Below are 19,550 nucleotides of genomic sequence, written 5' to 3'. Positions count from 1 at the left end.
GAGCTTCATTACCGTTACCGGCAGATGTCGATTAGATATTCTGAGAATAGATGGAACAGTCAATCGCTTTAGCATATGTTAAGAATTGCCCTTAAACTTGAATATTGATTATCAAAGGACCTGCCTTTTGTTAAACTCATACTTTTCTTCGTACCGTCGAAGATCAATCGACTTAAACCCTATGTCAACCGCTAATGGCTTATTAAAGTTCTGTCCAGAAAATAGTTTAATTACCTTCTTTTCTAAAGTTCTGTCAAAAGGGTTTGGTCTAGTTAAATTTTACGTCACTAACACAATTGATTGACAAGCTCCTTTTTGTGGCGATAGCCAGTAAAACACTTACTGATATTTGTCACGTCATGAGAAATGTATCACATGATATCGTTATACTATTAAGGGGTAGTTAGGAAACAGTTCTGAATGGTCAACTGTAATTGGGGTCAATTGGAAAATATAAAACACTTCTCCGGAGCTCGATAGGGGAAAACTAATGTTAGTTTAGAGTCAGAGTCTGGGTCTGGGTCTGTTTCTGGTTAGGAGTGTGAGTTATATTCTGCAAAGTAGTAAAAATCTGAGAGAATGTAATTGGGTTTAAATCTTCAGGTCTACGGGCCGAGTTTAGGCAGTCTGTCAGGTAAAGATTTAAGAGTCAGCTTTGCCCTCGTTTAATAAAACAAAATAATTGACAATTAATAAATAAATATTTGCTAACAATAAACTTCATGTTCTGTCATAGAACAACTGGATCAGTTAACTAAACTCATCGCTCCATGTCTTGTCGAATCGAGCCGGTGTGATATAAACTCTAAAATTGTGATGGGAGATCGATTATACATAATTCATTTAAACTGTCAAAACGGTTGACACTTTGGGATAATAGCTACTATTTCAAGGTATATAGTATGTATTACAACATTATATCAATCACTCTGGTTGCCACGATTTAACGCGAGGTTGTGGTTTTATGTTGTGAGCGGAAACGGAGTATCCGGAGATAACCCACTTGTCCGGCTTGGTGACCACAAACTACACTCACATACGCCCAGGCAGGGAATCGAGCCCGGTCGCCTAGGTTTGAAGCGGATGCGCTTACCACTGCGCTCACCGATAACCCAACATGTTTAAAATGATCGAAAAACTTTTCTTTTTGGATGCAAACTGAATTTCAACAAAACTCTGATAAAAGATTTGCTTGTCAAGTTTGCTCAACTTCGTTACATGTAGAAAATGTTGCATGTCTTACTACTGCCAAAGAGTGTACCTAAAATCTAAGTGTTATCTAATGCCTTTAAATTGTGAAGCTAAATCTTCCACTATTGAAGTGAGGTAGATTGTAAAAAAATAAATAACAAAAGAAAGAATCTATCTTAATCCCGTAAACCCGTTTTAAGGAAGTTAAGAAACCGGCCATTATAGTTTAGTGGCACAATTGTACTAAGACTTACGGTTTAGCATGAGTGTGTTACCTCAATCTGACTAAAGTGCATAACTATTGAATTGATTGAAAGGAATTGAATTGATCAATTAATTGTTCATGTTTGCAAAGGTTTTATTCTGTCTAATGGCTTTATTATTTTGATGCCAGTACACCTCGATTTACTGAACTCTTTATGTGTTGTATTACCTAGACATGGAATCCGACGTTTAAGAATATATATGAGCGACGGGAGAAACTGAAACGTAGTGTGTCTTTTAACAGAACAGAACATAATGTTTATTTCGACTGAAATATGTCCCTGTATTTCTATTATATTAATACACATTGGGCATTAACTCATTGGCATATTGTTGTTTAAAGCTAGGTGTTAACGAGGTCGGTCTAGAGGACTGTTTCATGGATCGCTGACCGTGCACCTTACATCCGCCTTTATGCCAACAGAGTGGGCAATAACGCTCATGAAGAAGAAATGTAGGCATAAAATGTATAACAAACTGGTTGCCATTGATCGTGTCAACCACAAAGTTATTGAGGTTTCTTTACGGCATTATTTACTGATGGTGATATTCCTTAAACTTATCCATGGGCAGAACAATTATATTTTGATGAAACAACATAAGGGCATATGTTTTACATGTAACCCCTAGGAATTGTGGCCATATATATGATCATATATAATGCACCAATCGCATCAAGATCTTCTTTTTATACTATATAATCTGCAACGATTTGATAAAGGAAATATCACTTATAATGTAACCAATAGTAAACAATAACTAAATTCTTATTTAAATAGAGCACATTCCATCGAGCTGTTTAGTTGCTACGACATTTATTGCTTTTGAGATTGGGTTCGTAATGTGAACACATCCTCACTGGTGGGCATCATAAGCACCCCTGGTATAGTTCATTACGGCTGTGTCAAACCGGGACTGATTTCCCTAGATAAGGCACACACACACAAACACACACGCGCGCGCGCGCGCAGGCATGCACTACATCTATACTAACACATTGTATTATAGAAAAGGTAGCATTTCCACCTCGAACGGTAAGCGACGGATGTACAATCCAAGCATACAGACAGGAGTGATTAATTTACGTGACAATCATCTTCTCTTTTGATTTTGGAAACATGGATGCATGGAACGTTGCAATCAACTTTTTTTAATCTCAAAAAAGGTACATTATGAAATGGTATGAATGCTGGATATTCAATAATCACTACACGTTTATTAATATCAACATGTATACAGTTTTCAGAAATGTGTAATTACATACGCATTTTCATAAAGGATCATTTATATCAAAATATTCTTTTTAATGGGTTAACGAAATAAATACACATTCGTTATGTTTTACCACAACGACGCAATGAGAAATTCGCTTGAAAGTTAATGATGTGATACTGTTAACACAGTGGATATATATGTACGTTCACATAATGGAATTTTAACAAGGAAAACATAATTAGCTTCAGATACAGTTTAGTCTAATTCATGTTATTGTAGCCGTCAATACAATTAACATTACGCGAATGGGAATTTGTCGGTGGTAGATAGTTCGAGTTGGTCAATGTATTCCATAGGATTATACAACCACGTGCTACTATTTATTGACAACTTATAATACTTTGATTTACATTATAATGGTTACGTGCCAATCCATGTTTAAAAAGGACCTTCCGTTGTACACAGACTGGTTTAAAGGACTAACAAGCCAGATGATTGCAAAGATACAAATAACATGTAAAATAGTTGCTTAGTAATAACCAGAAAACAAAGAAAACTAATTCAAGGGAGATAACCACAATATAAAACCAAAATATGATCTAGTTATAATATTGTCGACTGCAAAAACTGAGTCATCAATTAAAAATGTATCGTCTGTAAAATTTACACAAGTCCTTTTAACACTCATTCATCTTGCAAAGGATGTATGTTTAACTTTTTAAAAATATTTTTCCTCAAATATAAATAAAACAACAATTGAAACGTTTTAATGGCTGGACTTTTTCCACGCACGTATGGTCTCCTTGATTAAACTTGTAATCCTACAAGCTAGGCGAGAACAAAACACTCAATCATATGAACAATTTTATCACATGTGCGAATACATCGCTTTATAGTCAGTCAAGCATTTAACCTCTTCATATTTGAGATAATGACTAAACTACTGTCAATTTGTATCACGGGGAAATCCCCGAAATTATTGTCTGTTTATTTCTGTATCAAGTGAATTCCTTGGTGAAAGACGCTTTACAATTAATTTAGTAATTGCATATTATATTGTTCACGTAAATCATATACCGGACTGTTTAAAGGTAAGTTTTAATTTGAACACTACTATGAATGTTTTAATTAAAGGATAAAGATTTTAGTTTCATTTTATGGGCGTCTTAAATCAAGCATCGAGGTTTCTTAAATGTGCTTAAAGGTGTAGACAATATTGATACAACTGAAAGGCATTAAATTGAGGCTTTTAAATCATCAAAATGTATCCTACAAATTGTACGTACGTGACTTTAACATTTTGAAATATTCAATCTTCTTCAAAGTGTATTTAAAGATTATTTCAGCGGTGAAATATTTTGATTACTAAGACGTTGTGCTTTAGCTTTTCTTGGTTGTGATTATAATTACGCTTCGTATGCCAGTACTTGATACGTAGGTATGTTCGCACTCTAAATTAAGTAATTAGGTAGTGACAATTGTTATTTATATAATAAATTAAAGAAAAACAGTGGGATACTTCTTGTGTTCGTCTTCTATCTACATCTTCTTAATAAACTAGTTTCAATCACAAGTGAAGTACTGTTTTGATAACCTTTAGCATAGTCTAAACTAATTTATTTTACAACGATTGTGAAACAAGCTATAACAACAATATATGAATTATTCACGTTCGAACGGGAAATCGGAGTACCTACATTAAACCCACCCTCCCTGCTTGGTGACCACAAACCAAACTCACGCGCTCAGACCGGGAATCGAGCCCAAGAAGGACTCCCAAAATTTTGAACTAAAAGTAAGCCTCCTAACAAGGATATCGTTAAATGTTTTAACTTGATTTGACCCTGTAGTTCCGAATAAATTATTCATACAACTTCCAATAGAACCCGTGGCCGACCGACAGCACTTCAAAACCTCCTGGAGAAAAGGCTGTCAGTATCTCTATATTTTAAGGAAAAGTCTTAAATCATTTACAAATAAGTCTTTGAATTACGCCTCCCTCTAGCAGCGCGACAACGCTTCGAAGTTTCCTGAAAAGACTAATTTTTTTTAAATTATTAATAATATCATACTTGATAAACATCCATTTAAGAATATTTTACTACTTTAATGGTTATCAAAATACGGATGTAATCACCATATGGGTTGAGACTGGTCTTATATAGAAACCATATGTGTTTTTGTGTCAATAAGAGCACAAATAAAATCATACGCCTAATAAAAGGTATTTAAAGTATTATTTGAAATATGTTTTCGCATATACTAGGTTAGAAGTAACATGATCACCGTATTTGTTCCTGTTTTAAACGAAACGATGATTACACTTGTACAAACATCCGTAAACAAATAGACGGCAATTCAGGTTATCAGGTTATCTAAAGAATAAACAAATACTACGTGTTTGGCAATTACCACAGTCGTCGGTAAGATAATGAAGAGCAAGTTTCATCATTCTATAACCTACAACCATGTCTCTTAAACCTTGCATTTTTAGCTTGAATATTCTAAGAATAAGGAGGATTTACTACTCGCCCCGGCGTCCGGTTAAAGTTTAAGGCCAAGCTGGCATTTTCACTTATAACTTCAATACCCTTCATTAAATTTACTAAATAATTCATACACTTGTTCAGGACCAGCACACAATGAGGTTTCATAATTCCATATGATTATAAATACAAATAACGGCCACTGGTTTTGGACACATTGTGTCACGTTAAAGTCTTGGATTTTTTATAATAATCTCTATACCCTTCATTCAGTTGCCATAATAATTTACATAATTATTGACAACTTTCTAACAATTAGGCAACATAACTCCATATTAACCCCTAATACGAATTATGGCCCTTTTTTAAAACAATATAGCTTTTGACAGGCACATTTTCATATTTCTAACCAGGGTTTCACAAAGTGAAACCTTGTCATTGGAATAACGTGCGTCGTTGTTGGGACGGGCCGGTGGGAGGTCGGTGTCAAACTCACCTATGGTATCGAATAATTTTAGTTAGATTTGACATATAGTGACCAAACTTGGTATATAGGTTGAGTTAATAGAGAACGTACATTGGAGTGCGTTAGAGGCCCCTAAAGCAAGGTCAACGTCACAGTTACTATAAATAGAAAAATGGTTGGCACTGAATATCTTTAGTTAGGATTGACATATTACGACTAAACTTAATAAAAAAGGAGGAGTTTATGAAGACCTTTCATGGAATTGTGTTTGGGGGCCCGAGAGTCATGGTTAAATTAAAGGTAACTGTTGCTAGAGATAGAAAAATGGTTATTGCTGAATAAATTAAGTTAGGGTTGACATATTGTGTCAAACTTGGTATAATAGAAAAGTTAATGCCTTTTTATGGGATTGCATTCGGGGCCCTAAGGTCAAGGTCAGAGTTTTAAAAAACAGATAACCGTTTGATACTAAATAACTTCAGTAAGGGTTCATATATTGTGACCAAACATGGTATGTAGGAAGAGTTTATGAAAGAATGCCATGGGATTGCGTTTGGGGCCCTAGGGTGAAGCTCAAGGTTACTGTTTTTAAAGTAGAAAACAAATTGTTCAAACTGAATCTCACAACAAAGGGTAAAGTTCTTCTGTCAAACATTGAAAACCTGGTTTTGTCGCATTTCGGTGTTTCGTGTGTACTTTCTAATTTGACTCTTTTATTTCTTTTGACAGGCATATATTACATCATTATTTTATTCATTTGCAAGACAAAGCGGCGTAAAGGTTGAGTGCGCTGTTTTACGACAGCTCATGGTGGTGTATATATAACTATAAAAGCAGTTTTTAAATATCCTCTACCTTTTCAAAATATGTAGATTGATAAACATTGATTTAGAAAAAAAGGAGTAAGTTTCCACTTACGTTTACGTTCTTAAAAGGTATATTGGCGGGGGGGGGGGGGGAGGGGGTATTTGTACGCCTAACTTGCATTTAATAACGAGATGTACTGGGTTTTTTTTCATTTATGCTTTTGCAATATTGTAAGATACTATTCTATTATCTCATATTTGCTTCTTATGTATTTAGTTAATGAAATAAAAAAGCAAGAACTGACAACGCCCACACGGAAAACATTATATTATTTAGATAACGTTATGGTTAGCAGGTAAAGGTTAAGGCAATGAAGGTGGTGGGAACAGCACATTTGTTTACTTTCAATAAACGTAATCTTTATCAGATTGATAATGCCTTCGTCATAAACTGCATGTTTAAACCAGAAAGTTTTGCAATACTGCTCAGTATACTGTAGCACACGTATTTAGCCAAGATGTCGATTTAAATATTACATTATTAAAACAGCACACTTGACAAAAAGAGATTATTTCAATATTTATAAATACACTTGTTAATCGAACAAAAAGAGATGTAAGAGCAAAACATTCCGTACGGTGGGTAAAAAATTCATGTTTATAAATAAAGTATTTTACCACCCAGAAATGCTCATAAAAGCATCATACCCTTTGCTTATTTAAATAATTTCAGTTTAATGTGTTAATCATATAAAGATCCAAGATGAGTGTACTCAACAATTCACAACAGAATAATGACAGAAAAAGGAAGAGTTACACTTGGAATATACGCAAACCTAACAGATAATAAAGATATTCCCTATCATTTTCTTTGACTGAAAACAAATAAGAGATGTTTATTTATGGTTTTATCTAAATCTAAATTAGAACATCAAACACCAAACCCTCTCACGCTGACATAAGCATACGCAGGTATATTTCGAAAACACATGTATACTTTGGTTTATTTGTTTTCGAAATATTAGCAATACTGAACACACGTCTTAGTTTTATTTCACGTGTTTCAGATGCCTCCGAAGACGAAGTTTTTTCTCTTTATTTCACTGCTACTTCCGGCATCAATGGTAACGGAACCGCCGGATTGTCAGGTACAGCAGGACAAGGACCAAAATATTCCACCGCTGTTTGCTAGTGGGGGAACGCCACTTGAGATGGATGTGAGGTATTTTCGAAACAAAAATCAAATTTGACATTATAAATACCATTTTAAATTATAATTTTCATACCGTAAATTGAAACGTAATTTAATTCACTCATGTGTTCCTTAAAAAATATTGTTGTATTTTGCATAAAGTGGTATTGTTAGGTCAAACATGATTTGATTGAATTCAAACCTTTAACTAAGCATACATTCTACACATAGTCTATATAGACATCTACTTCTGTATTTTCAGAATCATAGTGGTACATAACACTCTGGAGGATCCATGCGTTGTCAACACTTCACAAATCGTAGCAAATCTTACGAGTGCGAATGAAATTGAAAATACAGCGATTCATCTGAAATGTACATTTCCAACGCCAGTCGTCATCCGACCTGATCCGCATCCAAAACCTTTACCAGAAAGAGAAGTGTATATGCTTCAAATAACAGGATGTGCTTTTGACAAATCCAGCATTTTCGCTCTCTTGTCTTTAGCAGAGTTTAAAACGTTTTCGTTCCTAGGTTCGCTAGTTACAGGAGGGGATTTAATCAGTTTAAAGGATGTTCGATGCGATAGTTTTCAAAGTATTGTTTCTTTTGCGTTTGTGAATTTTGGATCTACAAATGAGAGTATATGGTCATTATTTGATAAAAGGGATTCTTTTGAAAATATGGCGGAAATTTCTATTACCAACACACACTGGCTTGATTTACCAGAGAATCTATCGTCCATATTTCCCAATCTTCAAACGCTAGACTTGCCCAACAATGGTTTACAGGTTCCACATTCAAACTTTCCTTGGACTCAGGATACAGTGTATTTACCAAATAACCTGTCGAGGACCGGATATATGCACCAGCACTATGCTGATTCACAATCACTTAGCATACCCACTGATATATTCCGAAGATCTATGGACATGAAAAAGAATAATATTACCGATCTGAGTATGTTTGAATTTCATGGATTGATACATATGATCTCATTACAAAACAACAGTCTTCGTTCTCTTGGAGAAAACACCTTTTCAAAAATTTTAGGGATTCAAAACTTGGATCTCAGTGTTAACAATTTACATAGTTTACCTAAAGGAGTTTTTCTTGGGCTTTCAGAGCTGCGGTTCCTAGACTTAAGCTCAAACGATTTGTCGGTTATTCACAAGGATGATTTTACACCTTTGACGTCACTTCACCGCCTGAACTTAGCAAAAAACAAGATAGAGTTCATTGAAGATGGCTCATTTAGCAGTCTTCAAGAACTACTGATTTTAGACTTGTCGGCTAATAGTATACGAACATTATGTGAAAATTCATTCCCAATAAAATCTTTGAGTCTTGCAGAGATTTACGTAGATGAAAATCCGATCAAAATTTTACCATCTTTTATATTTTATGTACGTGGTCTCAAAATTGCCAGTTTTGAACGTACCCATATTGCTTTCGAGAATTTTACGGACTATTTACTTAACATGAACATGAACAGGGTTCTGATAAGTGTTGTCAAATCAGCAAGTACTCCTGATCATTCAGATATTTATCAACAATCAAATGACCCATGCTTGGTCAAAATTGGGCATAGCAATATCACAAACTTGGGCTTTCAAATTGACCAGGAAAACATTACTCTGAATACATCTTTGCAGCTCGTATTGCTTCATTTTAAACTAGAATTTACAGCTAATCCAATCAGATGTAATTGTCGCATTAACCCAATTATATCATTTGTGAATTTTCTCATAAAAAACAACAGTATAGGAAACGTACAAGAGTTATTTGGAAGTTGGATTTGTCAGTCACCTAAGGAATTGTATGGAAAAAATATTTTAGAAATAGAAATGGATCAGACATTGTGCGCTTTAAATGTATCAAATTGTCCAACTCCTTGTAAATGTTATGAAAGAACGTCGACTGGCAATATAATTGTGGACTGCATTGGTTTTAATTTGAATAATATTCCAGACAATATGCCAGTTGGAAGTCTAGAGCTGAGACTCAGTCATAACAACATAACACATGTTGCAAATACCGCTTACTTTGGAAGAGTGAAGATATTTGACATAAGTCATAATCACCTAAAGACCATTGATTCTAGTGTATTCCAAAATTTGAATAAGATAGAAACTCTGAACTTAAGATCTAACCATCTCATACGGCTACCACAAACGCTGGTCAGACTTGGCGCCAAGTCAATAATGCTTTCAGGCAACCCCTATGTGTGTGATTGCAATGTTGTCTGGATGAAGAATTGGATTACAAGTAACAAGGATATTGTTACAGATTGGGACATGGTTACGTGTAATACTTTACAAAATGACGGCAATATAATAGTGAAAGTCAGTAAAGCCAAGTTTGTTTGCAAAGAAAGTTCGTTAAATGAATTTGATGAAATCAAACACGCTGTGTTGCCTTCCATTGCAACATTTGTAACAGTGTGTCTAGTAATAATAGCAATTACATTGATTTATTCATTTCGAACTGAAATTAAAGTGTTGATGTTTATACACTGGGGACTACATCCACTTGATAACGACACTGGAAATAATGCTGAGGAAATAGATTGTATGGTTGTTCACAAGAGTTCCGACAGTGATTGGGTTCTCGAAAAAGTCGTTAAACCGTTAGAACATTGCAACAACAACTACACTGTCGTTGATTCGGACAGAGACTTCGTTGTTGGATATTCTTTCCAGCAAAACGTGAGCAACCTTGTTGTGCGCAGTAAAAGAATGATAATAATTGTAACCGGTAATTCGATGCCTGAAAACGTTGCCATGTCTTGGTCAATTGCTCAAGAGAAGATTAAAAGCACAAAATCTAGCTTTGGAATTATTGTAACACATAATATTCAGAAACATAACATAGAAGACAAAGATATGAAAGCGTATTTAAAGCATGGACGTTATGTAGACTCTAAGGAACTTCTTTTTACAAATAAACTTCTTTATTATATGCCTGGTAAATGTATGAATCAGGAATATCTCAACACCATCAATGCAAGTAAAGGTGAATCAGATTCGGGTATATCTTTCGGGGGGTCGATATTTAATTGTACGAGTACTGTATCACGCGCGATAAGTAATTCATCATCTTTGACCATTGAGTATACAGAAAGCGCTGAACTGGTCAGTACTTGTACAACGGATCTATTCATAACATACCACGACACAGATATGGACTTCGCAAGACACAGACTTTTATCGTTGTTTGAATCATATAACTATACTGTGTGCTTTCCAGACAGAGATTTTCTACCTGGGCCATCACGAGAGGAAAACATTCTCAATTCTATTGCATCGTCCGAACACACAGTTTTGGTTTTATCGTCTATGTACATAATAGATGAATGGTGTTTGTTCACCTTCAGAGCGGCATACGAAAAATCTCTTCGCGAAACATCTAACCATTTGATTATAGTGATCAGAAATGATGTTGATATAAGCAACGATATTCCGGACAACGAAATCCAACATTACATTAAAAGTTATGTTTGTCTTGAGGAAAATCATAAATGGTTCGAAAATAAGTTACTGCATTGTGTTGTGTATTCTCATTCTTTACAATCACGTGGTATATTGCCTATACAGAGTTTAGTAACAGAACTATAGGTGTAGGATGTATTTATTATTCATGACATAGTGTTATATAAATATGGTATTCTTGCATGGCAAAATTAATGTGATATATCCTGTCTTTGTTCTTATATTTTTCTTATACATGTTTAGCGGCCAGGGAAGGTTGCATATTTGGAGGAAATTTGCTGATAGTCCAGGTGTATGTACTTCGCAGCAGCTCGGCATATTAACAAACCCCTTAACTGAACTTGTAGTTTGTCCACATTTCGGATAATGACATTGCCAAGTCGATGCATTACCATTTGAAACGTGAGGGACCTTTAAACCCTTAATTAACATTCGCTTCATATACGAAATATATTTTTGTGAAAAGTTTAAAATGGATATACAATTAAATCCATGAAAGCTAATGGCTGCAGAAAACTTTGTAAATCGCACCTGATTTAATATCTCCTGATCAAAGCAACACTACTGTGAGGACAACAATAATCATTTCGTTTAATTGCATTATTTCCCATTTCTCATATACCACACTACAAACAGTAACACTTACTGGCAAAATGTGGATGAAATTGGATCACTCTTAAGCACAGAAAAAGTTACCATGTTTACAACTAAATGCTAAACTTTTAGTTTTGCGTTCCTATTGTTTAATTATTAAAGGTGGAAATATATGCAAGAGGTCATCAATTTGGTTAAATTAAATTGTAATTGTGCAAATGTTATATTCATCAAAGATGAGCTACTAGCAATACATAAACAGCGTATGGTTGATAATGTTTTTTACTGATTATAGGCAGGAGTTATAACTTGTTATGCATAATCAGTTGAAGGCGTTTATACTAATATAATATCAGTTTTGAAAAACATTTTAATATTTTCAAAAATCCATTTGAAATGCCGGGTTTTGGCCAAATTTGGGTGACATATCGAACAACAAGGTACGATATAAAGAGTATATAGAGTTATAGTGTTCGTTACATGTTCTATGTTATGCCCATGAACAAGCACCGTCTGTTCCAGCAAATTATCGGCAAGTGCCTTCATGAATTTACTTGTTTCAAACTACGCCTTTCACAGACCTAGCATGCAATTATCGCAATTATGTAATTATGCAATTCGACAGCTGTACCACACATTGGGAGCACAATAGACGCGAGAGGTGTTGCATCTTTTTCAGAATTCCATTTCAATGCACATAAACTTGAATAGCTAAAATGAAGATGACATTTCGTATTGTATGGTTTGCGTCCCTTTCTGTTGTCAATAACTCATTCAGACCTACCAGCATATCGGATAAAGTCGTGTACATACCGTGCTCATGTTCCAATAATGAGACTTGAACCTAACTAGTCCCAGATCAATATGGAAAAATGTCAAAGGAGCTCATGAACTATCTTGAAGGACTCTTATCTATTACCAAAAAGTATCACTGAGTTATACAAACTCTCAATGAGTACTCGGGATGCGTCCGATCATACTAAATAACACTCTAACTTGTCCTTTTAATTTTAATAGCAACATAATCTAGTACAAAGCCGTAGCACTCAAACCATACCGTACAAATATCTTTTTCGTGCATTGCCGTGGAATGTCAAAGAAGTTTCGACGATATTATATAGCAATGATACTAATGCTTTTACATCGCATGCAAACTTGCAACAGGGTCGTGTCTATGGGAAAAAACCATTAACTTGCCGTGTCAAAATAATTCTTCAATCCAACTCAGCGGTTATTACTAGCGAGTTGAAACTATCGACAAATGTCGTAACCGTGTGGAAGGGGTATCAATTACAAATACAATTAACGTATATTACACATGCTTGTGGAAATTTAAGTTTAATCACATTTGTATCACATATTTCCTTAATCTTAATTTACTTTCGACGTTTGAAGTAATATACTTTTATTGCTTTTCCCATAATAGTGTACATTGCATTCTATTGTTACCATTTCTCTTGACTTATTTTGCGATTTTGTTAAAAGACAGCAGTCATCGTTAAGACGTGTAGCCCTTTTCAATGCATCCACACGTAGAAATGTTCCTGGCAACTAGTGGTGATAAATGTTGGAGTTGCATCTAATAATGTCATAGAGAAAGCGACTGTTTCATAAAAGCATTACAATAACTACCTTATTTTTATTTGGTGATTTGACCTTTGATACTTTGATAAGATACACCTTTTGCGTGTTTTCTTCATTTAAGAATGTTGGGATAAGAGTGAGGTTTGTGCACTTAAACTGGTTTAAACCCCCAGTAAATTTACATTTTGCTGACCGTTCCAAGGCGGTACCTAACAATCCTTGATAAACATATCTAGTTTTTATATATAGTATGTATGCAATGTGCTGTTTGTGGAATTTTGTGCTGTTCTTCCATGTTTCTTGTTTGTGATTTTTTTTTATGTTATATGGCTTTTACTAAGTGCCATTAAACCGGGTTTATGTTTAAACATTTTGCTACTGAGCTTGTTTCTTTTTTTCTTGCATAAATATTTGAGAAAATAATTTCAAATGTATATGAAAAATACAAAGCAATACATAAATGGAGTGAATGTTGTTTATCAACAATGCAACAAAAATAACTATTAGAAACGACACTTGTTATTAAATGTGTGTATTGTTAAAATGTATCAACAGTAGTAGCAGCAACAAATAAAAGGCAAACACAAACAACCATCTAGATTGGAAATTTATTTAGAATTAGCAATTATTGACTGCGATAACAGTAATAGTTTATTAACACTTAACAAACATCAAAGTACCCGTATATCACTAGACCAGTCGAACTCCGTTGCCTCGAGTTCGCTAGGCTCGAATTCCTCGTTGGCTCTAGATGTCAATGATATATTTCTTTAAGCTGAAAGTTAACAATCCGGCTTGGCTTGGATTTTCAGATACTCGAGGAATTTAGGAGTTCGAGCCAACGGGGTTCGACTTTACTTAATAAAAATATGCATACCTTTTATACTTAACACGTGCACTAACATAAACATGTTGTTGTTTTTTGTACTTTTGGTATGTTCTCTTCGCACGGTTACCATACAAGTAAGTTTCATACACGTTAGGCTGCAATTTATACTTACTTTGTTATTTGCCTTACAGGATTTCGATAAGTGCCTACGATAGATTTTATCAGATCGATGCAATCAACAAGATGGCGGCCGTTCACTTCCAAATCCTCTTTTTACCCCGTCCAGAATTTTATTTTCAAAAAATGGAACAATTCCTTTTATATTTGCCACAGTATGCATTTTTTTCACCAATGTGTTGGGCCAATATAAAAGTTTCCGGTTGACGTGTGATACAAGATGACACCTAACAGCTACCTTCCTCCTGATGAGGTACTTTATGCCTCTTAAGTATAAGAAAGGTACACCTTATTATGTAAACTATTAATGTATCTGTGATGCTCAAATTCATATCACTAAAAAGAAATTTTTGCATACATGAAACAAAATTCGAAACATTTGCCATTATGTATTGGGAAGTGAAACATGACATTAAATGGTATTCGAAATATAAATGAAATTTTCTGATTAAGTGTATACATACAAGGTCCTATCATTCAGCATTTGCATCATACAACAGGACAAACTAACGCCTACATTAACAATAATTGAAGCATCAGGGGCAATCCGACCTTTAATCGTGATTAACGGCAGAAGGATCAGCTCCAAAATCTAAACCTCACACTTGGCCAAATTATTATCAACAGACGCGTACGATAAGACACTCATAATACACTTATCATAAATATGCAAGGGATGTGTGAAAAAGCCTTTGATAATATTGATCATGAATTCATGTTTAAAATTCTAGAATATTTTAATTTTGGTAACTCTTTCAATAAATGGATAAAATTATTTTATTACGATATACAGGCTTGTATAACTAACAACGGTCATTTATCAGATTTTTTTTACGATTGAACGCGGTGTAAGGCAAGGTTGTTCCCTATCCCCTTATTTATTTATAATACTATATATAGTATAGAATTGCTTTCCATAGCAATAAGAAACAATTCTAATATAAAGAGAATAATCAAAGATAATGAAGAATTCAAAAACACTTTATTCGCGGATGATGCAACTTTTTTGTTAATAGTACTGAAGCTTCTATTTACGCCCTTCTTAACACAATTAACGATTTTAGCAATAGCTCAGGTTTAAAATTGAATATGAATAAGTCTATAGTATTGAGGGCTGGTTCACAACGCTTCACTGATATGTTGTTGTTTTTTTTTGCAAAATGAAGTAATTTAAGTGGACATCGGATCAAGCGACAACGTTAGGCATTGTATTTACAAATGATAGAAACAAACGCATAGAATTAAACTACAAATGTAAAAACTATATTCAACATTGAATAGATGGAAAAACATGGTTTAACATTCATTGGTAAAATAACGGTTATTAAAACGTTTGCAGTTCCAAAAATTGTGTTTCTTGAAAACCCTCCAGAACAGATTATTAAATCCATTGTAAAACACCTTTACAGCTTTTTTATGGGATGGAAAGCCAGAACAGATAGCAAGAAACATTATAACACAGGATTATAAAAATGGTGGATTAAAAATGATCGATTTTATATCAACAATAAAAACAAGGTGGATTAAAAGAATATTTGACGATTCCATCAATTGTAGTTGTAAAGTACCGTATCTAAAGGAAATAAATAAACTTGGTGGTAAAATTTTACTTGAGGGAAAATTTTCACCGAAATATATCCTACCTGTTAAACAGAATAAATTTCTAAAATATATACTTACAAGTTGGGCAAGATTACATTTTACTGAGAAAATAGAACATATTCCAACGCAAATAATTTGGTATAATGAATATATCAACACACCTATTTTTACAAAGAATGGTATACAGATTTTGTCATATACATACCCCATTTATTTAATAACACGACAAAACAATTTTACACATTTAAAGAACTTAGAATAAAGTATATTATGCCAAACATAGATTTTCTAAAATATCATTCACTTATTTCAAGTAAACCAGATAAATACAAACATACGTTAAAAAGCAACTGTACAAACATGGGTCCAAAAGTCAAATTGATTGACAAAATAATAGGAATAAAAAACAAACAAATATGTATATGAGCATTATATGAAACAAACCATTAAAGGAGTGATGAATAACCTCAAAATAAATGGAATAATGTATTTGTAAACGACTGGAAATCGATATATTTAAATCCCATTTAATGTACTATAGACAAAAATAGGATAGTCCAATATACCCTTTGTAGTATGTGTAACATGAATATCGAAACAATAAAGCACTTGTTCTGGGGGACCCATCAAATTCAAGTTTTTTGGTCAAATATAAAAAACTAATCATTAAAAATAATATCCCAGAACTTATTGATTATGAAACAATATAATTTGGTGTACAGCCCAAAACAGATATTTCAGTAATAACTAATTTCATTATATAAGCAGTAAAATACTATATCTACAAGTGTAAGGTGAACCAATCTCAACTTAAATACGAATATCTTATTAAATTCGTTAAAGAAAGTAAAGAAATGGAAGCAACAATAGCCTTAACTAAAAACAAACATACATAATAGAAAATGGAATCGACTGGTTTTGGAATTACCACATAAAACCTTTTCTTTGCAAAACATACCCTCTGCTTCTATTATTAAAAATATATATACATGAATGTACATAGCAGCTCTACGTACAAAGCTGACAGCGATAGATTTTGTTCAGTATTCACAGATATATATACATGGACATTAGTAAGATGTTACTCGTTTATCAGTATTATGTGTATATAATATTTACTGATGTAAGAATATATACAAAAGTTAATAAAAAAATATGCAAGAGATGTGTATGACAAAATACATTATTCCGTATTCCAACTAGACAAATACGGTCTATATTTAACTTTACTGACATTAAATCCTAAGAAGCATCATTGCACCATTTTAAAATGACGTCATAAAACAAATCAGTGCGTCAATAAAATGCAATGTAGTATGTTATTAAGTGTTTTTACTGATTTAAGCCTGTCATGTATATAAGGCCTACAAAAAAAGACATTTGGTTCGGGTAACCTGACCCTACTTACGGAATAGGCGCCGACCCTACCGTTTTTATAGTCGATTTGAAAAAATAAAATAAAAAAGGCTTTTTTAATATGTAGTCTAAAACCTTAAATGCATATTCAGAAGATACTTTTAACACGTTTTCCAATGATGAAAATTACATTCTAATATAAAGCCTTATATTAAAAAAAACCCTACCTACCCTACCTATTTTTGAAAAGGATGTTACCCTAACCAAACAATTTATTTTTTAGGCCTTATAAACAAGGCGGAACATAACAATTCTTGATAAACATACCTAGTATTTTATATATAGTATGTATACACTGTGCTGTTTGTGGAGTTTTGTGTTGTTCTTCTATGTTTCTTGTTTGTGATTTTATGTTCTATGTCTTTGGCGTTTAGCCTGTTCCATTTAGCCGGGTTTATGTTTAAACGTTTTGCTACTGAGCTTGTTTCTATATGAACTACAGCCACAAACATATCAACATCACAAATAAAAACAACAAAAGCAAACTAACACCACATAAACGGATTTACACACCACAAACAAACCATACCCTCTTCAAAACTGCTTTACCTCATCAGAGCATGCATTAACTTGATTCTAATGAAGAATAACGCCAAAATCAACATATAAACTGATTAATTAATTTCAAGTACTCAACGACTGCTTAGCATCTTCACTTGTTAAAGAAGAAACCATGTTGAAGCAACAGTGCTAGCAATTAAGAGTAACGATGAAATCATTTTAAGACAACTGTCTGACATAGCTCGACATAACAAGATTTAAAGTCATGCCTTCATTTAATCTTATAATGAAAGTATAACTGAACAAACTAGGAGCAAAAACACAATGACAATATAAATAAAAACAATACACATTTAGAAATCTTATGTCTTCGAGACGGAAAAACGAAATGAATTACGAAATACGAACACTATTTCATAAATGAAGCAGATGTGTTAGCCAAAAAAGAGCAAATGGTCTTAAAAATAACTTTCAAACTTCAAGACTACCATTCGCACACTAGATTTCTCACCTCGAGCGTAAGCGGTTTTGAGAAATATTTCAATATCGGAAAAAAAGGTAAATAGAGTTAAGGTTAATTGAAACTAAAGAGGAAGATACTAAAAGCACTGCTTATGGAGACTTTAAGAAAAAATGACATACGCGTTATAAATGTAAGTCAATTAATGCCGTCGCAAGGAGTTGAGATAAACATGAATTATATCTGCTAGAAAATCTTTTTTTAATACTAAAAGCCATGAATAACATAAATTAGTACCAATATACCGTCTTCTTATTGGAGGAAGCATTTTGATTTTACAAAAACTTTTTTACAGTACATGTATTGCAATTGATAATCAGGAATTTAAGACTGCAATTGTATTTAAAGAGTTTGTCGTAATGCTTAATCAAATATTATAAAAAAAGGTTTTCCTCAATTTCCGATATCTAGATCATTGCTTTAACAATTAAGCAGTGATTAATTTATTACAGGAACAAAGTTCATCCACGTCCGAACATACTAGCGAATCTTACTAATTGCGACAATGAATACACCATAAGACGGGGACATTGGAACATCGCCAACTGAAGACTGACAATTTACAATTTTTAAAGTTAAAATCATCCCGCTTGATTTCAAGTTTGATGGTCAATTTCTCATCAATGCACTAAGAACATGTAGACGTGTTTTTGAATTCCTTAGACTTAAAGATGTTGAGCATGCATTCACTCTCATAACAATATAAAAATAAATATGCAAGTAGAGTTGCATAATTAGCACCCAAAGGGTACAAATTGTTTGCCGAATTTAATGAATGAATCATCAAGTAAACAACAAAGCACTTCACAAACGTTTTGATCATGTGTTAATAATATGAATCAAATTGAGCATTATTAAATTATGTTTCCTTTGCATTTACAGATAGTTAATGTAGTATTTTCTCGAACATTTTTTTTTTAAATTAGGTGCGTAAATTTTTGAATAAATAGATGTTGAGAAAAAGACGTATAGAGAGTTGAAAAATCTAAGACAAAATTGGCGTGGTTGCAACAAACCCTTTACTTTCAATACTACTAACACCATGTGAAGAGTCATTGATAGACCAGAACAGGTGTATTTCAGAGTTCTCATATACATTGTTAATACATTTAACATGCGTTTTAATCGCTGTCAAACAAGATGTAAAGCCAATCAGCTGAATGTTAAACAGACACGTAAAACAAAACATAAAACGTAATAAGCATACAAACACATT

At 33.5% G+C, this 19,550-nt stretch overlaps 1 protein-coding gene across 2 annotated transcripts; it reads left to right on the top strand.

Annotated features, from left to right (window-relative positions):
* The first annotated feature begins 3,101 nt into the window (after positions 1 to 3,101).
* Positions 3,102 to 11,370, top strand: LOC128219615 (protein toll-like). 2 transcript variants are annotated; one of them, XM_052927484.1, is made up of 4 exons: positions 3,102 to 3,186; positions 3,712 to 3,761; positions 7,496 to 7,645; positions 7,883 to 8,020. In XM_052927484.1, exons 1-4 carry the CDS (start codon positions 3,105 to 3,107, stop codon positions 7,898 to 7,900), a joined length of 300 nt encoding a protein of 99 aa, XP_052783444.1. In that variant the 5' UTR covers positions 3,102 to 3,104; the 3' UTR covers positions 7,901 to 8,020. The 2 variants fall into 2 exon arrangements, with proteins under 2 accessions (XP_052783444.1, XP_052783443.1); XM_052927483.1 differs by lacking the exons at positions 3,102 to 3,186; positions 3,712 to 3,761 and having other exon boundaries at positions 7,509 to 7,645; positions 7,883 to 11,370.
* The last annotated feature ends 8,180 nt before the right edge of the window (positions 11,371 to 19,550 follow it).

Source organism: Mya arenaria, chromosome 15 (genome assembly GCF_026914265.1).
Source record: "Mya arenaria isolate MELC-2E11 chromosome 15, ASM2691426v1".
NCBI classification, from domain to species: Eukaryota; Metazoa; Mollusca; class Bivalvia; order Myida; family Myidae; genus Mya; species Mya arenaria.
This window is presented reverse-complemented; position numbering and strand designations above follow the sequence as displayed.